Source organism: Streptopelia decaocto (genome assembly GCF_964273445.1).
Source record: "Streptopelia decaocto genome assembly, chromosome: 7".
Classification (NCBI taxonomy): Eukaryota; Metazoa; Chordata; class Aves; order Columbiformes; family Columbidae; genus Streptopelia; species Streptopelia decaocto.
The window spans coordinates 6,487,394-6,513,212 of record NC_138661.1 but is presented as its reverse complement, the minus strand read 5'-3'; the positions used below and the strand labels follow the sequence as shown (position 1 = coordinate 6,513,212).

Below are 25,819 nucleotides of genomic sequence, written 5' to 3'. Positions count from 1 at the left end.
GAGGAAACAATTTTCATTTGGAAGACTGCTTTACGGCTATGTCTATCAATGTCATAGTCAAGAAGATGCATATTTTCTGGCTTTATTTTCCTCTTCAGGGGTCTATTTTGCTGTCTGTCCCACTGTCCTGGTTTTGTTAAAAAACAAGTTTCTCTGTTAGTGAATTTGCCTGTCAGCTAAAGCTTCATATGAGCTGCATTTTCCTGGAGAACCAGATACATGTTTTGGTAAACACAGCAATGGAATGCAAAGTTATTGATAAGCATGGATGGACATCTCACAAGAGGGGCAACGAGAAACTGGTGACCAAGAAACTGACCAACTGTGTATAACATCCCATTCACGTGACTACTTCATATAAAAGTGGGAGATCACGAGGATCTCATCCCTTTTTTCCCTTCTGCTTATGGCCGACATTAGGAGAGGACCTCGCTAGTCATCCCTGCAAACTGAGGCCTAGGGACAGACTGAATCCAGCTCCGGTTGGCTGCAGAGTCCAGTCCAGGACTTTGGGTGCCAGCTCTGCAGTTGCTGAGACTTTCAAGATTGGTTTTGTATATTTTGTATTATTTTCTCTATTCTTATTAATAGCATTAGTAAAACATTTTTAATTTTTCCAACTCTCTGTCCTCCTTTCCCTCCCGATCGCCTGTCCTGAGTGGGAAGGGGGAGAGGGATAGGACAAAGGGGGAAGCGGGGGGGGAGAGGAGGTCAACAATACATCTGCCAGGGTTTGATTGTCACCCCACAATCTAAACCCTCAACACCCGCTCAGTCGAAATATTTTCATTATATGTAACTTCCCTTTCTTGAAACAAGTGTCAGAGGGTCTAGGAAGACTCCCTTCCCCTTTTCAGACTTTCCTCTTGTATTTTTACTAAAATGGATTTTTACAACTGCCGTAGAGGGCAAATTTAAAACAGGATGCTCCTCACCATTGTACTTCAACTGTATCGGAGGTAATTTAAATGATACGTCTATCCAGACAGACCCTTCAGAAAACTGTGACAGCATTTGCCTGGACTGCCTCGGAGTGACTTCTTGCCATGACATCTCTCTGCCGTTCCTCACAGCCAAGTATAATACCAAGCACGAGTGACACTCGATGCTGATGAAGAGGACAAGCTCTTCCTCTCAGCAGTGGTCCTCAACCGCAGGTTCCAGGATAAGTTGGGGAATGACCTATTAGAGAGCAGTGTAGTGGAAAGGGACCTGGGGGTCCTGGGCAACAGCAGGATGACCATGAGCCAGCACTGGGCCCTTGTGGCCAGGAAGGCCAATGGTACCTGGAGTGGATTAGAAGGGGGTGGTCAGTAGGTCAGAGAGGTTCTCCTGCCCCTCTACTCTGCCCTGGTGAGACCACATCTGGAATGTTGTGTCCAGTTGTGGGCCCTTCAGATCCAGAAGGACAGGGAACTGCTGGAGCAGGGAAACAAAGATGATTAAGCGAGTGGAGCATCTCCCATATGAGGAAAGGACGAGGGAGCTGTGGCTCTTGAGCTTGGAGAAGAGGAGACTGAGGGGTGACCTCATTCATGGTTATAAATATGTAAAGGATGAGTGTCAGGAGGATGGAGCCAGGCTCTTCTTGGTCACAACCAATGATAGGACAAGGGGTAATGGGTTCAAACTGGAAGATAGGAGGTTTCACTTAAATATGAAAAGAAACTTCTTCTCAGTGAGGGTGCCAGTGCCTGGCCCAGGCTGCCCAGGGAGGTTGTGGAGTCTCCTTCTCTGCAGACATTCCAACCTGCCTGGACACCTTCCTGTGTAACCTCATCTGGGTGTTCCTGCTCCATGGGGGGATTGCACTGGATGAGCTTTTGAGGTCCCTTCCAATCCCTGACATTCTGTGATTCAAGGAGCTCCCACATTCCCCATGACCACCCTCAGACATTGCTCCTCATTGCTAAAGTGCTCCTACCTCCGTAGCCCAACACATCAGGCTTAAATAAATCATTTGGGTGCTCTGTCCTGGGAACCACTACAAAAGCTGAGGTCACCGAGGCCCTTCTGTTGCTGAAGCAAGAGATAAGCAGGAAAGATCTCTCCTGCATGTGCAAAATATATCTTTTTTCTTGTGGAGACCCCACAATTCCCAATGAAATTAGACATCTGGCTGAGGAGTTGGAGAAAGGCATAAAAACGGCAAAATCAGGGAGAGCAGGAGAAGCAAGGAAGGAAAAAAGAAAAAGGAAACGTAAAAACTACTGACCTCAAACTTACCATTTAATTTCAGAGAAGCAACAGATCTAAAAATTAACTTCTACAAAAATATATTTTTCCAAACTAATGCAGGACCCACAAAGTCAGAGGAGAACCATACATCAATAGCGGTATCAGTGCAGGGGATGAAGGGAAGGATGAAAGCAAAGAAGAGCTTTCAACAACAGCTAAGAGCTATCACACATCACAGACCATCCGATATTTTTAAGTGGCTGGTAGTAACAAGGCTTTGATTTGGTGAGACACGAAAGAGTGCAGAAAATAGAACATTTGCCCCCACAATTGCAGGATGTATCCTGCCACGCTATACCCACCAACACACAGCGCCTGCCCAGCAGCATTGCCCTACACCTGCAGGGACAGTTCAGGCTTCACCTCCAACCAATTCTCAACAATAAAGCCAATATTACCATCCCAATTTAAAATATTTACTGGTTAATCCTGCAGTACACTTTGCCAGACAATTCTCCGTTCCTTATGTTAATATCCTGATGTTTTTCTCTTCATATTACATGTATTTTAATAAATGCATGATTTAGTATTCTGCAAGGCCACACTACAAAAAGACTATTCTGGAATAAATGGTATAATTACATTTCCTACAGCGACCTTGTAATCTCTCGAGTATTTATTCTAGACTAAACAGCCTTACTCAGCTGCCCTGTGTCTGATTGTCGATGAAAGAAGCTTGTTTGACAACTGCTTCGAGCAGAAACATATTTTTTCCATGATCACATGAAAAAAAAAGTAAAAAAACATTACCAGACCGGTATTCTGAGTACAGAGACTCGTGTTAGATCGATGAGTTAATTTTGAAGCCACACGCCAACAAAAACAATTACTACGGACATTCTGCTGTCATGGCCAGCTTTTGAGGTTAATTTAGTGGTGCCTATACAACTACAGCCAACTTTACATGGTGTACGCAGGCTTCCTTCTTTGTTTCTTTATATATTTTCCATATTCTCTGCTTTTATAACCCTCCCGAGACCTTTTACAGTTACAGAACCCACACTGTACCCACAGGTGGGCGGGCAGGAAGCAAAACTCTCCGTTTCATAAGCGAGTCCCCTTTTTAATATATTCGATTGCTAATGACCTTGACAGAAGAGCTCCATGCAAAACACCATATACCACAGGGTGTCGTTTGAAATGTTCATAGACGTTTTTGCCAGAAAGCTGATTTCTTAAACAGTAAGATTTCAGACTTACTAGGGGCTGTGCTCCTCAGTTTTCATTCAGCTGGAAAAAACGGTGCTAATCTACCTCCTCTATATTAAATTTGCGTCCTTCCAAAATCCTATGACGAAGCCTGTAGAATTTCTGGAAGATGCTAAAGCAACGCAAGGGAGTTTCTATATCAAATGAAATGAAGACAGTTTACACATGGTTCTACTACCTTGCTACATCCCACCTTGAAAAATACAGCACGCTTGGCCATATTCATTATCCCAACAAAATGTCCCCACCTAGTACTTCTAGTGTCACACACAGGTTTTTATTCAATTATTCACGATAAAATGAGCTACAAATATTTCCTTTAAAAGGCTGTGTGCAAACGGAGCTGTGTCATTAAAGCAACGATCACTTCTCACCCACCAGTTCCCGTTCATTAGATCCCTGATTCACAACGCGCTGCGGCCGACAGAAATGCTGCTGAGGATCGGGCCCTGCAACGGGAGACGCTGGGAAATTCGGACCATATGCCTTGGTAGGCAAGAGAATTCCTGCAAGGAGTGCAGCTCTCCGCATGCTCTCCAAACAAGCCAAGCTCTCCTTGCTCTTACTCAATCTTTTGACTCTGATGACTGAGCTTATTGAGCAACCAAACTCTATTCAGAGGAGCAGAATGAAGCCAGTGTTCAAAATCAATGGGCCAAAGCAGATCACATAAGCCCTTCATTTGTGGCTTTTCTCCGTTCCCGAGATTGGAAAAATATCTGCGTGCCGCAGTGACAAAGAGAGCAGATGTGACAAATCACCTGCTGCAACTTTTAAAGCCCAGAGCTCCTGTCACCCACTCCAAATCAATTCGCAGTTATTTCACTGTCTTGAACTCAATGTAGACACTGACACGGTTTTAGTAAAAACTAATCCAGTCAAAGACCAGATCAACTATGGTTTAAGAAGAGTCTGGAGAGCATCCTCGCTATTGCCTCCCTTAATGAAAAAAAAAATCACTATGATTGACAGCAAAGAAGTTACACAAGTCATTTCTACATGAAGCGCCAGAACTCTACATGTGTTTCAAATTACACCACAACACTGTACAACAAAGAAATATGCAGAAATTTTCCACTTTGAATGAAGGTTAAAAATTAAATGCTAACAAAGCTCTAGTAGATATGAAATCCAACCTCCTCGGCTTAATTCAATGTTTAAAACTACTGCGCTGTCCTACACCAGGAACAAAAGAAAACTGATCAATCCAGTTGTTCTTTATAAAAAACATAGTGGACTAAATCACATTTGTTGTATGTACAGACTTCCACAGCACTTTGGTTTTGCTTCAGTATTTACGCTCAACTCTTAAAAGTTAAATCTAAGCAAAATGCCATTTTAAATTCACAAAATATATTACCTATCCTCATTAGATTAGTGTTCACCAATAAGTTTTATTTTTGCATCATATTTAAACAAAACACTAATTAACTGGAGTGCTCCTAACAACGTGGTTATACATGGAAACAAGTTGATGGATCAAAGGAAAGTCACATTTTTGCCTAAAGAGAAGCAAAGATTTTTAGAGCAAACTGGATTTTTATGTACATGTATATATACTCAGGATGTATCTCTCCTAAGTTAAGCAGGCAAACACAACGTTACTTTAAGCAGTCCAGGCTTGACTTGATTACAAGGTCTACACAAAAGTGCTCTGTTAAAGCAGAGGATTTTTAAGTGGAGTGCAAACAGAAATTTTTAATCTTACTTGTAAATCACCTCTGTTTCGTGAGAATGGTGAGAATAGGACTGGCACTCTGCTAAGAGTACGATCCACTTCGGATTACAAGAGACTGTTTCTAAACTTTGAGACGTGAAGTTCACACATCTTTACCCAAAATGTTAATCACAGAAGCAGACTTTCAATTCATAATCAGTTTTTAAGTAGCTTGTGTATGGCTCTTCCACAGCTGTAAATACTTGCTGTGCAAACACGGTGTGGCCGCCCCTGTAGCTGTACATACTTACACTTAACACCAAAAATGTCTTTACATTCTTCAGGACCTCGGGAGTTTTTCTTTTTTGTTTTTTAATCACACACAGAATCACAGAATCGCCTGGGTTGGAAAAGACCTGAGAGATCATCAAGTCCAACCCTTGGTCCAACCCCAGTCCATTGATTAGATCATGGCACTAAGTGCCATGTCCAATCTCAGCTTAAAAACCTCCAGGGCTGGTGAGTCCAGCACCTCGCTGGGCAGCCATTCCAATGCCTGACCACTCTCTCTGCAAAGAATTTCTTCAAAACTACATAGCAAACATACATTTTAAAAACAACAATCTAATTTCCATCCCCATCCTGTTTTGGTCTTTCAGTACTTGGCATGCCACCTTATTATATTTTCCCTTTCTTTTGTTTTGCAGTAAGAAAGATCCAGACCTCTAACCACACGATTTCAGTGTGCTCAGCTAAAACACAAGGGAAAAAAGAGACAAAAAACCCCCAAAAGACAGGCCTTTTTTGATCCTCTTAGAAAACCACAAAGTAATATCAGTGAAAGCCCAAGCAGCCGGGCGCTCTTGGTCTGTCTCTCCACCACCCAGCTCTCCTCCCCAAAAGCCACGGTAGATCCCAGCCTTGCAATGACTTGGGCAGTTCAATGGATTTGGATTGATTTGAACCAAAAGCTGACACTCCACTTTAGCCAAACTACACCAACCCAACTGTTTTTGGTGATGACAGAAGTACCAGTATGGCCTTTGATAAGACAACTCCAAGCGCAAGTCCCATCAGCAGGTTGCCTTCGACTCCACCCAGAAACCAACCATTTCCCAACGCCCATCACTGAACACATCAGAATTTAGAGTAGTGACAAAGTCACATAGACCCAGGACTATCAATCCTGAGTTCGTCTCCAGGATGGGTATGTTACAGCCATCCAAGACCCCACTCTTCTCCCAGGACACCACCGGAGGTTTGGGAGATGCTCTCATCCATGTCTTCTCCACTTCTTCCTTCCAAGTGATGTTTCCATGTAACAGCTGAGACAGGGAGGAGGTGGCCTTATCGGCTCAACACCCAGAGTCATCTTCACCACCCAGAACAAACCAGCACCAACCTGGTTCATTCATGCGACCATTGGCCACAGCAACTTCTCTGCAGGAACCTCATAGACATGTGGCCAAGGGAACCTCCATCAGAGGCTCCTCTGAGAAAGCCCCGCTCCCCCTGCTAGAAGGTTAAGTGCTGTCTACAAGTTAGTGTAAGAGATATTGCTACCAGAAAGCCGTGAAATTCAGGATTATTGCCTGATTCCATTACTTCAGAAAATCTTCATTAAAAAGAAAAAAGGGTGGGAGGTGGGAACTTGAAGGACACAAACCTCTGCACATTACACCAATCATTTGTGTCAAAAAAATCCATTTCTTCGCTATTCTCAGACTTTTAATACAACAGCAACAAAAAAAATGCATCATATGGATGTTAATCCCTTTCTGCAGCACAAACAAAGAAAATCTACAGCCCCACAAGAATCCAAAAACAACTTTATAAAAGCAGTTTGAACGTAAGTTTGCTTTTTTGCAAAACATGCAAAATCCATAGAGAGAGCAGTGGGAGAACGCAGATTCAAGTTTATTGGACTGCATGTAAAGTTTTCTGTAAAGTTTAATGAGAAAATAATACAAGTCACATTAAAACGTGCCTTTTTTTGTAATTATAAATGATCCCTAACAAATGTTCTAAATAATCCCTTAAGGATTCGCCCTTTTTCTTGCTCTTTGCTAGAAACCTTCTTGACGGTTGTTTCCTTCATTACCGCAGTTTACTAAGAAAGAAAAGTAACACTGATACTGAAGCCTATAGTGAGTCTTGCAGAGGTTAAGATGTGAATATTCAAAAAGCCAATTGTACTGAGTGTTTTGAAGGTAATAAACTGTATCTTAAAAGAAAAAGTCCATAAATTATGCTCCCAGAAATAAACTCAAAGTCTCCAGGCTGGCAGTGTCTTTGCAATAATTCTGCCTCCAGAAACCCAGATGAGAACAGGCTGCACATTCGAGGGAACTATTGAGCAGCAACAAATAGCCAGACTGCAAAACTATTAACAAGAACATGAAAAGAGGAAGAAACAAAACAAAATAAATAAAAATTCAGATTTAACCTGTCCTTGTGTGAGTCCAAATGAAGAGAAAACTAGAAGTCTTGGATAGCGTTGTGCCCAGTTCTTTGGCCTCACCCAGGCAGCTGTTTGCAGCTGCCTGAAAACCCCCAAAGCGAGGAGGGAGGCCCACGAGCGCAGCATTCATCATCAACAGGAAATGCGCATGAGTTCGTATAAACACAGAAACACAAATATATAAACCAACAGCCTTGCCTTGCGTGGTTTAAGGTATTTCAGGCACCCCATGGAATAGGGTTAGAGTTGTACCAGCTGGGAACCCACAGTATTGATGTATTTCTTTTGGAATTGCAAACAGCCCCAGGAGGACTCTTCTGGTGAGCACCACCGACCCACCCACCACGGCCACCCAGCACCCCCAGCTCTGAACTCTTTCATCACCTCCAGAGCCGAGCCCAACGACCCTGGGAGCGCATTATACTCAACGGAGTAAAGTGACACATGTTGTCCAAACCCTGCTCCAAAACACGCTCGCGCACAGAAGTCACAATGCAACTGCAGTACTTAAAGCATTTTGTTTTGCAAGGTGTTGTGTGGCCTTCAAAATGGTGTCACATGTGATTCCATGGGATAGACACGGATAGCACAGGGTTCCTGCCGGATCTGGACACCAGAACTCACCTTATGGGCGAAGGAACAGGGAATCCTCCCTGCACAATTCGCCTTTTTTCCCCCCCCCAAACATTATCATTTGTGATGAGGCTCAGGGCTGGGAGGGTCCCAAAGCTCCCCTCAAACTGGAGGTCCCTCCCAGCTGTGCTCCATCCAAAAAGGTGGTGAAGGCTGAGTCCGGCTCAGCACAAGTTTAAACTGCTAATTAATATTTGGTCTCAGAAGCCTGATACCAGATAATAAAAGTTACAGGTATCAGGAGGACACAGAAACAATAAAAATGGAAACAACCTCAATTCCAGACAGCCTTAAATTTTCTGAAGCACCATTAGGTTGCTTATTTACTGAAAAAAAAGCCTATCTACCTCCATCATTTTCTGGATGAGATACAATTTCTCCTGCATCAATGAACTAGATGGGATTCCTGTTTGGATTTCAGTGGTCTCCAAAACTGCATATTAAAAGTGTCTCAGCTTTGTTCAGTACTTTGTGGCTTCAGTTTTCCCATATTGCACAGTCAAACACAAACTGTTATTTTTTGAAACTCTTTCTTGCCTTGCCAGCCTGTACGTTCACTCCGCCATGCAATTTTCCAGCCTCTGCAAGTGGTGGTAACCTTGAAATTCAGGCTGTGATGAGTTGGGTGACACTCACTATCCCAGTAGCTACACATTTTCAGTTGGTGTTTCAGCTACAAACACCAATCTCTAGAGAGCAGACACGTCACTTTTGCACTTCCCAGCCTCCAGTGCCCAGGCACAACAGGCTCCCCAAATCCCTCCCAAACGCGGCTGCACCCCACGATGCCGCCAAGCTGCTGGACCGGCCCTGCGTTACATTTTTTGACAAAGTTAAGCTCTGTGCTTCATTTCTCACAAACGTAGTTTGACTGCAGACAGCAGTCGACAAGTAAATCTACCCTTTTCCATGGCAAACAGCCCAACTTTAATATTTTTACTGGCTTACAGCTGGGTAAATTAAGCCCCGGATTTTTATTTATTTATTTTTTAATACCGTGCAACTGAAAATGAACAGCTACTTCACTACGACTGCCAAGGACAACCTTAAAAATACTAATGCAATCCAGTCCAGCCCTCAATAGATCTATAAAGGCCAGAGGACCAAAAATTTCAGCTTATTCACCCAAACAAAATGCTAGTTGGGCAGGAAGTCTAATATTTCATTAAGATTCTTAAGAAAAGACCCCTACGTGCTGGCACTGAAGATGGTAACAGTCCCAGCTATCACGCCATGAAATGGGCATTAAAACTTGCTGTGTTACTTACCCCAGCCTTCCCAGCATTTCAAGCTCTGGAACTTGCGGTCCGTACGTCTCCACTTGCAGAGGCTGATACTCATACAAAGCTTCCTCCAGCTTTTGAATGGGAGCTAGTGAAATATGCTGACCCTGGGAAGAAAAAAGGGGGGAAAAAATTATACATACCAAATCAAGGGTTTGTCTTTTTTAAAACACAGCGCAAGAACAAGCTTATACCATTAACCTGGTCCAGAACAAAGACCATCTCACTTAGAACATATTGTCTACTATATAATTAATTTCTTCATAATTTTAATTTTTTACTGGGACCTACAGTTTGGAAGTAATGTTACATTAGCTATAACTGTTTGGACCGTGTAGGAGGAACAGGGTAAGTTTATTGAAGGCAGATTTACCATTAGAGAGCGCAGCTGCTCCCAGTGTCACTAGTAAAATTATTATTAGGTAAAAATTTCGTTTATCAGACGTTAATATCAAACAAATGTCTCTGAGCAACCCTATTGGATTCTGTAATCAATGATTTCCTGAAAGCCCTAATTAGAAAGGGAAGCCGCTTTCATTTCTCTCTGCAGGCTTCGTAAGGCTCCCGTATATAATGGCTCTCAAGACAGACTTTTACAACGCAATACAATTAATTCATTCAGCAAATTCCCATTTGTTTCATAACCAAAAATATAAAAAACACACAAACATAAAATCTTTCATTCCAGATGGTACTTTTGCAAGCCCTTCAGACCACTGAGAAACAGCTCGATGTTTTTTCCCCTGCCCCCCCCTAAGTCCCTATCACTCCGAGCTCTCACAAAACAGGAGACTTGTGGCTGGAAAGGAGGGGTCAGGAGGATATGAGATAGAGCCAAATTTAACAGATGTTGCTGCGTGACATTCTACACTGATTTGTTGATCTTTCACACAGTTTCAATTTTCTACTGTATTCTACGGTGCTCACAAAAATTAGCAGCAGCAGCAAAAAGACAGAGCACTGTGAGCTCCCCCAAAACAGCCCGGCTTTCCCCTGCAAGAAACTGAGCTTCACATCTGCAAAATGCAGGAATTTGGGAAAGAAGTAGTATTGTTTTTGTAGACATTTTGTCTGCAACAGGAGATGGGAAGCTTTCCACAGCGTATAACCCCAGCTCCCACCAGTGATCACTCACTGAGCTGAGCTTCCCCCACTCGAACGCGTCTGCTCCCGCAAGGACAAACTAAAGGCTCCCAACCTGGGACACTGGATTAAAATTAACTAAAGACAAAAAAAAAGTCAATAGAAGAGGAAAGCTCTTAATTAAATTTGTGGTTGAGGACAGTGACCTTTGTGAATTTGGAGCACGGATATTTTTGTTTAGAGAGTTGCAGAAAATAGCCAAGAAAATTGAAGGCATAAGCCCTTGAGAGGTACCACCTCTATGGTACCTCTAGGCCAATCTCTATGGAAATATCAGCAGCTCAAGTTTTCCACTGAAATCGTTCTCTGGGTGTGCGATGAGAACAGATAGTTCTGGCCTTTTTCGGCACTGCCCGGGAGCCCGACGGGGCCGCTGCCGACCCTGTTATGGTGACGGGCGCCTGAAGGCGAAACATGGTGAAGAAAAGTTCTCAAGCCAGCCATGAGTCACTCCAACTTCCCTGGTTAGCACACTTATTTCTGGGCCGCAAACCATTGCTGCAACATTCAAAGCAGGCAACCACACATTTAAAAAAAAAGTATGAAAAAAAAGGTTAAAAATTCAGCTCTAATGCTACTTCATTGTATTTTAAGATAAAAATGCAAGGTCTTTTTACATTGCTAGATGTTGTCAATTTACAAACTATTCTAATTCATTAAAATATTATACTTTATAACTACATTTATGTAGGCATGTTACACCCATTGTAAGAGATTAATATTTAAATAAGACTTTTAGATTTAAGGTTTTAACAATATTTGTGTCTGTAACCACAGTGAAGGGAAAGACACACCATTCTCCACGTGTACACCCTCATCTGGTGAGTGAAAAGTCTCAGCCTTTCCAAATCCAGAGCGACGCTGTTGCAGCCATAGAAAAGAAAACTCGGTTTCAGGCAAAGATCAAAACTATGATAAATATTTTGGGAAATTACTTGTGTGTGGAAAAAGGCAGCAGCTCAGATTGCAGGAGCCACATCTCCAGAGGGCATCACCAGAACAGCTGCTCGCTGTTAGCGGGGTTGCCACTGCTGCATTCCTGACACTTTTTTAATGAGGGCAACTTGTGCCGACGTTGGCCAAGAGACACGAGAAGGCTCCTGACAAATGGACCGAGCTCACCACAAGCCTCTTTCCCCACCACCATTTTTGCTGCTACAGATGCTCATCTCTGTCTGGGGCCTCCCAGGAGGACGGGATGGAAGCGTTTCTTTTCTCCTCTTTGTGGGGTTCACAAGGTGCCAGAGGTCAGAAGGGATCACGATGGTCATTTACTCTCAGCTAATCAACTGGTAACTGCGGGGGAGCTCTGCCTAATGGTGGGGAGGCTGACTGGTCAGCACGGCACCTGTACGGTGGGCACTGGCGTGTGTGTCACAGGCCATACCAGGACCTTTCTGTGAGGTGCGGCATTGCAAAAACAACACTCTGTGGTGGCCCGGAGAGCAGAACATCAGAAGAGGAGCGGCATATAGAAATTGTCCATCCTTGAGCTGGTCTGACTTCATGTCCAGCACAGGCCAGGGTATTTCGTGTTCCTGGACAAAGCCCAAGGAATGGCAGCTCAGCCAAAGCACCGTCTTTTGAAAGGCGTCCAACCTCAACTTAGACATTTCAGACCATAAAGGTCCCGGCACATCCCCAGGTAAGTTGTTCCAATAGCTAATTATCTTCACCATTAAATATTGGCAGCTCATTTTGGGTTCATCAAGATCGGTTTCAAAGCACTGGCTCTCTCCTATGTGTCTCTCACCCACACACTGGGCCAAGCGCAAGCATTAGGACGTATTTTTGTGTGGCAAAACAACTGCACTGGTCTGTCTCCAGCCATCGGATCTGCACCTCAAGGAGATTGTGCAGCTGTATGACACAGCTCATTTGTTTTCGTTTCCCAAAAATCACAACTTTAGCTGACAGGCTTTGGCAACATGAATCACATTCCACTGAGCAACAGGGGAAAAAAAGCCACGACTGGCCGTTGTTCCTGCCCTATAGCTGCTGTCTGGCCTTCCTATAAAACTGGGTTTTGGTCTGCCTTGATTGGGGAAAGGGTTAGATGGAAGCATAAGAGTTACAACACATACTGCTACCTGAAAGTGGCTGAGATGTGGTCAAGCCATGCAACCACACCAGCTGGGTGGATGTTCTGGCTATGAACAGGCTGTATCTGCCCTGGCAACAAGTCTGATGGGAGCAGCTGAGGAACCCAGGGGGTTCAGCCTGGAGAACAGGAGTTGAGGGGAGACCTTATCACTGCCTACAACTACCTGAAAGGAGGTTGTAGCATGGAGGGGGTTGGTCTCTTCTCCCAAGTAACAAGTGACAGGATGAGAGGAAATGACCTCAAGTTGCACCAGGCGGGGTTCAGATTGGGTATTAGGAAAAAATTCTTCATGGAAAGGGTTGTCAGGCATTGGAACAGGCTGCCCAGGGCAGTGGTGGAGTCACCATCCCTGGAGGTGTTTAAAAGACATGTAGATGAGGTTCTTAGGGACATAGTTTAGTGCCAGAGTTGGGTTACAGTTGGACGTGATGATCTTGAGGGTCTCTTCCAACAGAAATGATTCTATGATTCTGTGCCCCCCTGTGACAGGTTCCTGAGCTCATGGGCTTCCAACTTGCTCAGTCCTGAGTAGATGACAGTGTGGTCACCACACTGGGTACAGCACAGATCTCTGCAAAAAAGTTGGGGTAAAAATCTATGAAAACTTAGCAGTGAAAAGTATTGTCTTTCCTAGTTCAACTAATGTTGGAATAAGGTGCATTTACAAAAAAATATTGTTGAAGATAATATTGGGCAAATTGAACCTTGTATCTGAGTGAAAAACCATCTGACCAGTAGCATCAGAGTTCTGTCTTTGTCCTGAGGGCTCCCCAGCCGCTTCATAAAACACTGGTATAAAAGGGAAGCTGCTGTCTAACTTCAGAGACATCACAAGAGACAATAGCTGTTACTTAGTACTTACGCAGCACTTTTACAGATCCAAAAAACATTTCATATCTATGAGGTAAGATTTTTAAATTTCCTGTATTCCACCTGGACAGCCAGCCTTACCTCCTTCCAGCATTAGGAGGCATTTATCAGCACGCGGAAACAAAAATGAAAGCAGCGGGTCCAAGATCCTGCTTTTGCATTGCTTTCTCCTGACAAACCCAATGTCTGACATTGTGGTCATGGGTAAGTATTTCTAATTCCCCTTGGATGCTGTGATGTTTGTGTAAAAGAAGCTGACAGTATCCAAACGGAGATAGAAAAGGCTTCCAAGAACACAGACAACAGATTTTCCTGCCTCCTCTCCCACCCCATCCTCATGGCATACGAGTTTTCCCTCTGGGATTATTTCAGGCACCCTCACTGTCTATTACATTTTGGAATGCATGGAACCACAAAACACCCTGCTAATTAGAAGAAAGGCATTTGCTTATCCTTATGACTTTGTTTATGTAAAAGACAGCACAGCAATGGATTTGTGAGCAAATGACTTTCCATTCATGTAGCGTATGGTTTTACACAAGAGAAACACGGGATTAAAGTGGGAGAGGGGTTTAAATGATGTCTCTGTGTTGCAAATAAAACTGACTGGCTGATTTACTTTTCACTATCCTGGCTATACAGTTTAAGACATCTCTCAGTTTAAGTAATAAGAAACCAAAGCAGTAGTCCATTTTTATTTCAGACTGTGATACAACACGGCACTAACAAAAAAAAAAAACAACAAACATTGATTCTACACAGGGAAGAGCTGCCCTTGCAGTGACAAGGAGCTTATTTTAAACAAAAATCAAAGTACTTTTAGGAAAAATCGTAGCTATCAGAGCACCAAAATTATAGTTCATCAATGCACCTTTCACAGGGGGGTTTGGGGACGGACTCTTGGCAAACGTCAGGTATTTCAGTATTTGCTTGCCAGCAGAAAAGAGGCTATTTTAGCACATGGAGTCCAGAAATATCAACTCAAGGTGCAGCGTTCACACTTCTCCCCATCCTGTCTCCTCTCCCCTTCCCTGTCTCCAGAACAACATTGTCTTCCCCCACCTCCTTCCCTCGGCAGCAAAAAGAAACAACAACCGACAGGCTCCTCCGAAATCTCTCAAGTGCCAAGGAGGAGGAGAAAGGAGAATGACACCAAAAATGCACTAGTAGGGGAAAGAGGAGGAACAGCCACGCCACAAAAACATCCCCAGGCAAGAGACAGAAGCCAGAGACTGGGGTCATTAAAACTTGTTCAGACAAAGCAGGATTCTGTGCGAGAAGTGGCCGGACTAGATGATGCGCAGCAAATCTTTTTGCTTTTATCATTTCTCTCTGCTTAGGAACTTGCTCAGGTCTGCTATCACCACGATACCAGAACACAGCGCACGCCGGAGAACAGTAATATTTATGTGCTAAGTCTCATTAAATCATTTGGCAGCAATGTTATTTTGATATCGCTCTTTTCGCCATCAGGTCGCTCTACCCAGAGCAGCCAGCCTGGGCTAAGTGGAAAAGAACGCGGGGGATGCCAAGACATGACACCGCTTAACACACCCCGAGCATCGCTCCGATTGTACACATAGGATGGAAAGGTTAACAAAGACCCTTTGTGATCCACCATCATCCCAGCGTGTCGTTATCCAAACGCTTTCAAGTGAATGTTAAAACTATAAATTCCTTGAATTTTTCAGTATAAGCAGTCTTAGGGAACAATTTTACTGTTAAGCTCACAACAGAATTCAGGTTTTGGAAAGATTTCATGCTAGCAGAATTTCTCACAGAACCTTTTATTTTTCCAGCTCCACCATCCCTGTTCACTATTGACAAATCCATGCAGTTAGCAATGCTAACTAATATGGCTTTCTGATTCTGATTAACCACTTACTTTGACCACAGTAATACTCAGGAAAAGGAGAAAGAAACTGGTAGATTTGAAGGGCTCAGTTAATATTATTTTAACCTTTACCCTCCCTGTCTTCCACAGCTTTTTTAAACAAACATGAAGAATGTCAAATTAAAACGCGTAATTTCGTTCCTTAGCCTAAAATTCCTGAGCCAGTGAGGCTTTCCCAAAGACCTAAGTATCTGAAACCAAACGCTCTTTCTTCTGCTCTTAAAAACCAACAATAAATCTAATTTCTTTATTCAGTTATGAAGAGTGCTATGGGGATAGCTCAGTAGCAAAACAGAAAGAGAACAAATGATCCGACACAAACCAACAAAATCAACCTCGGTTTTCCTGTTGATATCCAAAACAGAATCTGACCACATGTGGCAGGACAAGAGATATAAGATTGACAGTCGTGTCCCCCCCCCTTCTCTCTGGGGTAGATGATTTCAGATGCCTAGTAACAACCTGACTAAATTTAGGTTTGTTTTTTGCCTCCACAATAACTTAATTTGATTTTTGAATGCCAAAACAGTTTTTAAAATGTGCTTTCTTTAGGAACAGCAGAAATACAGCAAGAGATCAACGGCACCAAAAAGCTATTAACAGTCATGTATATGTGATCTGTTGCACACAAACAGGTCCCTGGCAAATTAACCACAGAGCAACACGGGCTAATTCAGACCATCAGTTCTACTTGCCTCCAAAATGTTCTTTTACAACTTTCTGACATAAGCAGTTACCTGACCAGACTTATCTTTAAGCTCCTGCCAAAAAGCCCCATTTCTCTAATCTCTCAGAAGAAATCCTGTGTCCACTTAACAGGCCAAAAATACAGTTTTTTCTGGGTCAGCGCCAGTACCAGGTTTAGTGGCTCCTCTTGTCACAGAAAAGCCCGGTGCCTTTTCTTCACCCCTGTTTGGTACCGTCGTCCCCAGCGCTGGCCGCTGGACCCCGCTCAGGATTCAGAGCATGGTCGGGATGTTTGCTGCTACCAGTCACTCGCTCCTTTTCAGCGGAGACTCCAGAGATCTGGCAGGACCTGCCCAGCTTTCCTCAAAATCTCCAGCACTGCTCAAAGGACAGCCCGGGACATGAGGCAGCACTGCTTTGGGAAACAAAGAATTAAAATGCAACAGCATTTTCATGTAACTAATAAGCCCACAGGTCACCCTCCTGGTTTACAGTGCTTGTTTCTCAATCTTGCTCCCAACTGGGTCTCTGCTCCAAAGCAGAGGAGGCTGAGGGCAGACCTGCTCGCTCTCTACAACTACCTGACAGGAGGTTGTAGCATGGAGGGGGTTGGTCTCTTGTCCCAAGGAACAAGCAATAGGATGAGAGGAAACGGCCTCAAGTTGCACCAGGGGAAGTTCAGACTGGATATTAGGAAAAATTTGTTCCCAGAAAGGGTTGTCAGGCATTGGAACAGGCTGCCCTGGGCAGTGGTGGAGTCACCATCCCTGGAGGTGCCTAAAAGACGTTTAGATGAGGTGCTTAGGGATGTGGTTTAGTGCCAGAGCCAGGTTATGTTTGGACTCAATGATCCTGAGGGTCTCTTCCAACTGAAATGGCTCTACGATTCTATGGTTTTGTGCACTCCCCGTGCTTCACGCAGCAGTTCAGCTGCTGCTGCACCTCTTGCTCGGTTCCCAGCAGCTCTGCCCTGCGGTGCGATATCGATTTGGCCACGTTGAGCCGGATTGAAGAGCCATGGCCTGAACCGGCTGCTCTGTGATATCCGGACACCCTAAGAGTGCTGTTGTATTTGCAAACCTCACTGTCAGCTCACAGGTTTTCTCCACTGTGGCTTTCACAGGGCTCATCATGGCCCTTCTCAAAGTGCAACTGCAGGTTCTTCCCATGTTTCAGAGACAAATTTTCACTATTGCTGACTCAAAGTCAATGTTCTGTTCAGTTTGTTATGCCAGGTCTCACTGTGTTATGTTAGTAATACAGCATTAAGCAGAATTAAGCGAACTTTCATTGCATTTCTACCGTCAGACTCCTGGAGCCTTGATCATTTTGATTTGGCTATCAACAAAGCACAAGCTTGGCACTAGCGAGTCTAATTACAGGATTAAAGGCTTTAATATAATATTGTTTTAAATACCCACATTAAGGGCCTCATTTTTCAAGGGACATGAAACAGAAATCAATTTGACAAATGCCACTTTGTGTACGATGACGCATAACACTGAGCAAGGGACAGACGCCCCAGCAATAGCTGCGCATCGCTCACCCATCAGCAACACTTGAGTCTTGGTACAGCTGAATTATTGAGGCTCCCGCTTTGCTGCGGTGAAGCTGAGTGTTACGTTGAGAAGGTCTCTCTATTACGCAAGAAAATTACTCAGGATTTCCTGGAGAGCAGGGGAACCTGCAAAAATCAGCTGCTTTATTAGTAGAACAGAAGCTCAGAAGGATCCACATGTCACTGTAACTCCACTGTCTGCTCTTTGCTGGGATCCTCCAAAGCAGCTCCCCCCATCCAAATAGCCACAGATATATTAATATAATATAACTTTTGAGGAATGTAGAGGCTGATGGATGATTTAAAAAACAAAGACTGCTTGAAATAACAAAACCGAACAGCAAGCTGACCTCAGCCTGTACAAGATGAGAAACTCCGTGTATGTGTGTGTGTGTAAAAGTCAGAGCCATATTGCCTGTTTTACTGAGCGTACAGCCTAGACCCAGATAAACGTTGATAAAGATGTAGAACACCCCATTCGGCATGGCTTATGTCTGCCTGATAAAGAGAAGAATTAAACTGAGATTCCTTGAATAGCTGGATTTTAAGGAGGCACCGCTAAAGGTTGATCACTGTCTGGCAAAAGCAAGCAAGGAAGTTTTTATAGCAATGGGGACAACAAAAAAGGAATAAAATATGAAGGAAACGACAATAAAGGCAGATGAAAAGAAGAATGTGAATAAAATAGAAAAAACAGGAAGAAGAAACATCAGAGTGAGTTATTAGAAACAGGCAAAAAGATAAAAAGGAGGAATTTAGAAAAACTGACGAAAAATGAAGGAAGCGTCATCGGGCATTAGCAATACGGGATAAACCTTCACGGTGTTTGCGGAGCGCACTTGTATTTGTGGACGAACTTTAAGTGACAACTGAAAACTGTTAGCAACATATTTAGAAATTCCTCCTTTTAACATAAAGTGGGAAGTGGTTTATTTCTCGGCTTTTTCCTCCCTTGGCATGCAGAGCACACCAGTGGACATGAACTGGTTATTCTGGGGACAGCGAGAGACGCTGCAAACGTAACACGCAGTTCCCAGCACCGCTTTGAAAACGCACTTTAATTTTGTTAAACTAAACAAAAACCTCCCTGAGGCAGAAGCAACTGTATTTTTAATTGGAACAAAATATATGCTTTTGTTGTCCCAGAGAGAATTAGTTTCTTTCCGTGCACATTTCCATCTATGTTTTAAGCAGCTCTATCGAAACGATGCTTAAATCTGAACCACAGACACAACAGCTTGCAAAGTAGCGTACGCTTCTAATGGCACCTGAATTTTAGCAACACTTTGGACAGATTCACAGAGCTTCCCAGGATCAGAGACACTATTTGGAAGCCCTGTTGATTCTGAGAGCCTTGTAGAAAATGTCACTTTGTGTACCCAAAAACTACCATGACCTAGTACGTTACTCTGGTTTTAGCGGCTATGGCTTTGTAGCTCCTTGAAGCACAATAACCAGAAACATCGATGGCTTCCTTAGAGCAAGGAAAAAGGAATGGTTCTTGCCATGAAAAGGAATCTACAATCTCAGGGAAATAGAAGCTGGCAATACAATCACATGGTAATGTCACTTAGACACGGAAAAATCCTCTTTATTTATAAAATAAAGAGATGCCTCATCTGTTTTACCTTGTTCGCTGGCTCCTTTTGCTAAAACACTTGTATTCAAATTTAAAAAAAAAAGGCAATTGTCACCACAGATTCTGAAGGAGGCGACTGCTGTGAAAAGCAACTGCAGCACAAACATCAGATTTCGAGCAAGTCTGCCCGAGTATTTCCTGCTATAGGCTCATAACGAGACAGATTTGCCTTAAAAACAACACTTCCATTGTGGAAAGGGGAGATTCCTGTGTGCTCTGACACAAGTACTGGATGAACCCGCATCAGTAGAAATGTAATAATACCCAACAGAGGGCAAGAAGCGGCTCAGGCGCAGCGTGCGCAGGATCAGGGTTGACACGGACACGGCTCCTCGCTGCTCACGGGAAACACCACAAACCAGCTGCAACCCAAGGAAAAGGAAACCCCAAGAACAAAGATTAAGAGCATTTGTTTATCAAAGGGCTAAACATATAGCGAGGCCATTTCTTTGACTTTCATATATTATTTCCATACAGTAAAATATGTACTAAACCCTCCACAGATGATGCAAATGTCTTATTGTGGCTCAGGGCAGCTGCTGTTCTGAGAAACAAACCCAAATGAGCTGACCGTTTGAATTCCACTAAAACTCTTAATATTGGGTCAAATAAAGCTTACTACACAGCTTAACAAGCCCTGCCTAACATCTTTGTGCACTTAAAAACTATAATTTAATTAACTTTACCTGTAAGCTTAGGGGGAACGTGAAGGAGAAAAAAAAAAAAAAAATTAAATGAAAACTAATTTTCTCCTCAACTCTGAAAATAATTCAGGGTCCAAATCGCTATACAAGAAGTAATAAAAATAGTTTGGTTTCTGGTAGCAATAACAAAAACAAGGGCAAAATTAATTCTTACACTTTTATGGCAAACAATCTAAAGCAGATGTTTGAGAATAAAAGCGAGATGTCAAAGTAGTTAATAAATGCTTTTCAAAACCAAACACAACAAGACAACTTGCAGCTTTATGTGCTTTTATAAAATGCTAAATCATCTGACTCAGCTTCCACCCTCAGCCCTTCTCTATTCTATGGAGCTTCGCAATTACTGAAAAGGTTGAATTCAAGTCTAAACCACCACAGATTGGGTCTTCTGAATGAAAGCAAATGTGAGGTTTGCTCCTTAGAGATCAGCTGCTGAACCAGGACCCTTGTGAACAGAAACACATTTCCATGGTTTGAACATCCAGGATCTCTGGAATAAAGTCCCTGTTGTTAAGAGACTGAGTATTTTAAAGATATCTAAAAAAAGTCCAGGCTGTATTTACATTTCCGCTAGAATACGGCAGTTTTGAGACAGAGATCAAACTTCACATTGTAAGGTCAAAGCCAACACAAGCATTCCTCAGAATCAGACTTCAAATAGATATTTGAAGTGATCCACTTTCTTGTTTGCGAGTTCAAAGAATTGCTGATCATAAAGCAAACTTGAAGATATTAAATCTTCCGGGTACAAATTTCACAGAAGACAATGTGTGCATGCGGGAGAATGGAGTCCTTCCACATTTAATATGGCAAAAGTCTGTATAAGGTAACCATAAGCACACCCTTTTCAAATAAATCCAGCTTTTATTGTGAACGCGAAAGACACTGAGTTAACTTAAAACACCGTTCGCTTAGATCTGCCTTCCAAAAGGCCTTAAGCAGGCTTATATTGACTTAAATAAAGTAAATTAAGCAAGTTTTTGCACTCAAGCTTCCCACGCAAATAGGATTTTTCAAGCCTTTTGAGTCTAATCAGTGGGACAATCTTACAGGTATAGGAGACACTGACTCAGCGCACAGACTCACCAGCCGAAGCTGCTTTTTGGATGACCACAGAGAATTGCCTCCTACGGCTCTTCCACCCACCTGGACACCATCCACCCGGCAGCACTGGGCTCCTGAGCGTCCGCGAAACACAAACCCAGCGCTACAGGTCCCCAGGTAACCGGCACCTATCGCTGAACTCAATGGGAAGAAATGGGAAATTCTAGAGTGCATATGAATAATAACAGGGTTTGCTGTTTCCTTTCCTAGTTGCTGACAGTTTGGAGGGGTGTTCTCTTCCCCCTCCAACCATTCCTGGGCTACAATCACATTCATTTCAAGCTGTTAAAGAAGCTTTGACAGCACGTTTGGCTTAATAACCCAGGGTGGATTTTTTGGGTTTTGTTTTGAAATGGCCAACATTTGACAAGGGAAAAAAAAAAATGTGAAGTTGTATAACTCTCATAAAAGTTACATTTTCAGGTAAAGAAGCCAAGGCCATGTCTAAAAGCTTTAACAATTAACCAAACACTTTAAATCTCCACCAGCCTACAAAGCTTTGTCCCAGCTCCGGACATAAACTTTTATCAACCAGTAATATATAGCAAGAAAGCCATGTTTTTTCCCTTGGGTTCACATCAATCTTGGGTCACAGCTAAAACACGACACTGCATCGTCTTTTCTCCCCCTCATTTCCTTCTCGCAGCCATCACTGTGTCGGCTCAAATACTCAATTTTAGGACTGGGTATCGATAGCCGGTGTGTCTGAGAGACCTACAAGGAGAATAAATGCTGCCAGAGCCTAAAAGGAGCTTCGGGAATCTCCGCTCCAGGGCAGCAGTGAAAGACGGGAGTTGCAGTGACTATTTGCTGCTATCGAGTCAAGGAAATTCAAACTTTGATTAATCTTTCATATCTTAGATTCAGACCAATATTAAAGGCCACAAAGAGCACTTTGTAATTCAGACAAGCAGTCGAGTCACAGCCAACCAGCAGGATAACATGTCACTGAACATACCTACATCTGCTTGTGTCAAGGGCTATAGTTTGCTTTTAATGATTCATAATGCTTTGCAACGTATTTAGATGTATATATTGTACATACACACATCAGGTTTAGTTTTAAAAATAAGCAAGCCTCAGTAATAAAAGAGCTGATCACAGTGGTAAGATCAGGTTTTTTTAGAGCTGCTTTTTGTGTGCATGGGTGTTTCTATTGTACACACACAGACACACACAATCAAAGGATGTGAGTTAGTGTTTAGTATCAACGAACATTTTGAGAGACTCTGTAACACCCCAATCCTTTGCAGATTGACACAGGGGATTCACTTAAAGGCCCCTCAAGGTAACAAATCTATTTGCTATCAGGGAATTTTATCATTTTATCGCTCACTTGGGGCTTAGACCCAGGTTCAGCAACACTGATTCAGCTTAGAAAACCACCCAGCTTTAAACACACAAAAAAACTCACAAAGTCAAAGGAGCAGTCGCACATCGATTACTTTGTCCGAACTGTGGTCTACAAGTCCAGCCCAACAAAGCCAAGCAAGCCTAAACCTGATGGCGTAAACTGAGCCTATCCGCTTGGCTGCAATTACCTATGGCAATAAACACCACGGCCTCGGAAGCGGAGACTTGCAGAAACAGGTCTGCAGAGGAACAACCAGCACCCTGTGACTCCGGCCTTGGCTCCTTGTCCTTCCGCACACCGTTCCGACCGCTACAACCAGGTATCACACACCTGCGTCTGCCACTGCCTGGTCCACAGATGGCCACAATACATCGATGGGTCTTAGGGACTGAAATGCAATGAGGACGAAGTAACAGAGCGAGTTAAGCCAAGGGGTGTACATTCTAAAGCACACGCTTACGGGTTTTCTGGGTCAAAGCCAAGATGATCCATATCTTATAAAACCAAGCAGCTCTGCCAGTTTAGGATCAAAATTGCTAATACAATACCATCAACTAGTCCACAAGGGCAGACTTCTGCTCAATACTCAGGATATCAATATAAAAATGAATTCTACCACACCAGTCAAGTTGTATTTCTGAAGAAAACACGTATTGGCGTGAGTTTTACTGATTTGGATGCTTGCCCATGCCCCTCTAACTGAAGGTGGGCATCAAGAGACGAATGCAATATGATAAGAGAGATTTTAAGCAGTATATAGGGCTTCCAAGTACTCTCTCAAGAGTAGTTATTTATTACATAAATCATCTTAATTTTATTATCTGGGCCCCAATCCCATGAACTACACAAATTAGGAAACCAGTCCCACAAGGGACTGCGTGTAATGGAGTCCATTCCTCATACCAAATAGACCAAGCATCCTTAGAAAACGAATTTACAGAGAAATTTTCCAAAATTTCTCTAATCATGTCTTTAAAACCCATAAAGGGAGTGAGAAATTATAAATCATGCAAACTCACATATCCAGTAATCCATACAATTTTTAAAAGCAGACTAGAATTTTAAGAAGTGCCTTACTGCAACAGCCATTGAATTAATCGTATTTGCTTCATATCTCAGCATCTGACAGTACCCTTGACATTTGTGTTCCTATAGAGCAACTGCAAAATGCACTGCAGACAAACCCCCACGCTCTGTAAAGTGACGTTCAGGGGTGTCACTATTGATGAGGTGCACCTAATCGCACCAAAACAATAAAACTACCTTTCTTTCCAAATGCACATCAGATTCCTTTAATCTGTGCGTTTACTAAACCGAATAAACAGAAAGCTGGTGGTTTGATGCAATCAGCGCAAGTGCCATTTAAAGCACAGCACATCACAGCACTCTTAAGTCTTTTTGGAAATACCTCTGCTGCTCAGCAGCACCAGCTTTCCACCAGTTGCTGCTCCACATGCTATTGCCAATCAGCTGCATTTGCTGTAGCACATTCCAAAGTTTACTAATTAATCTCTGCACTAAACCCCACTGATGGCTGGCTGCCATTTGAAATGAGCATCATCTTTTATTTAAAGACACAGCAACCCTATGGTCAAAACTCAGACCTTATTTGTAAAAAGAGGTGTTCCAAACTTCATGTCACTAAATCCACTTCAGTACCAATGAGGGGTTCTTTTTTCAAACCGGACAGAGAGGCAATCATTAACGGTCTGAGAGTGTATATATTAGACATATTAAGTCATTTTGATGTTAGGTGTCAGGAATCAAGCAAATTCTTGCATTTTGACCTAGGAGCTACATTCAGCAGAGCGTACGAGATGCAAACTTCTGGAAAAGCACCCATTCATTTCTTGCAGAACAGCAGGCACACTTTGAAGTCGTGTGTTTTAACGACTCCAAGCTTATTGCTACACTTCATCTGAGGTTTTAAATACCCATTTCGCCCAGCCCAACCTCTCGCACCATTGTTCCAGGCTGCTCCCATTCAGCGCCGCGCTCTGGCTCCCTGACCTTCACAATGACCTCCACAAAAGCAGTTGTGCGTTTTACTGCGGTGTAAATCCTCGCAGACAAGTCGAACCTGTTCTTTTTGGCATCCAGCCCTTTCGGATGAATACTCTGCGGAGATTTATTATGAAAGGGGAATGAAGGGGCATTATTGCACAACATTCATCCCTTGCATACGACTTAGTTCCATCTCTTATGACTTCTGAAGGCTTTTAAATAAACAGATCTTAATTGCACAAATGGTTCCTGCTCCTCACAGATTTTCTGTAATTAAAATTCACTGTTGTTTATGAAAAGGTAGACAGGCCCAGAAAAAAAAAAGCATGTGTGCGAAGGTGTTTTATATTATTATTAATAAGTAATATTCATACTTCCTGTTACTATACACAAGGGATTAGTGTTTCCTAGCACGCCATTCACTTACAACACTGAAGTATTATTCCATATTGTGGCAACACGCACTGCCCTAAAAGGGTCCATTAATTATTTTTGTAATGCCATGAAATTGCTGCAGGATATTAGACTGTCTCCACAAGAAATACACCCCTATGGTCAAATGATGAATGACCAAGTTTGCAAGTTTTTAATTAGATTTCAGAACAGTAAGAAACTATTTACAAAGTTATTTTCTGTGGCCTTAGCGTCATACTTTGAGTGCCCTCATGCAAATAATTAAAAAAAGAGATTAATCAAATCAAAAAAATATAAAAGCACAAAAGAATTGTGAAAGGGACAAATTTTATCAATTGAAGGAATCTACCACAGTGGTCAGAGCAGTAACTCTATCATTCACATAATCCACATTCCTTCAGGTTTTCCAGCAAAGGGAAGGCGGAGGAGGCAAAACAAAAACCACCGAAGTTGCATTGATGCTCCCATCCAAAAATCATGTTCAAACTGGCTTTATCGGATAGTCGCTTCATGTTAACTGGAAATGAAGCGTTTTGATTGACGCACATATTCCTTGATCTAAATCTCTGAATTCCCCTAAAAAGCTGCTGCCCCCACCATCAGCTGTCACAGCCCACTGACGGTGTACACACACACACACGGCTGCAAAAATACAGAGCTGCTGTGTGTGTCTCTCCCTGTCGCCCGCAGGCGACGCCAGGTATGGGTTATCCCTCCCCTTCCTAAAAGCCTCAGCTGGCCCTTCCTCAGCTTTCCTGCTCCTCTTCCTCTGCCAGCAAAATGCACAATAGCAAACATTTCCCCATCCAAAAATATAAGAAAACACACTCTCCTCTCGCCTTTCCGAGGTCCACACTGCACTT

At 43.0% G+C, this 25,819-nt stretch overlaps 1 protein-coding gene across 1 annotated transcript in view; it reads right to left on the bottom strand.

The window, feature by feature from the left end:
- MNAT1 (MNAT1 component of CDK activating kinase) overlaps positions 1-25,819 on the bottom strand; it is a 132,091-nt gene that overhangs the window by 31,054 nt on the left and 75,218 nt on the right. The window contains exon 7 of the mRNA XM_082059280.1: positions 9,467-9,588. Coding sequence (XP_081915406.1) covers positions 9,467-9,588 — 122 coding nt within the window. The remainder of the gene's footprint in view (positions 1-9,466; positions 9,589-25,819) is intronic.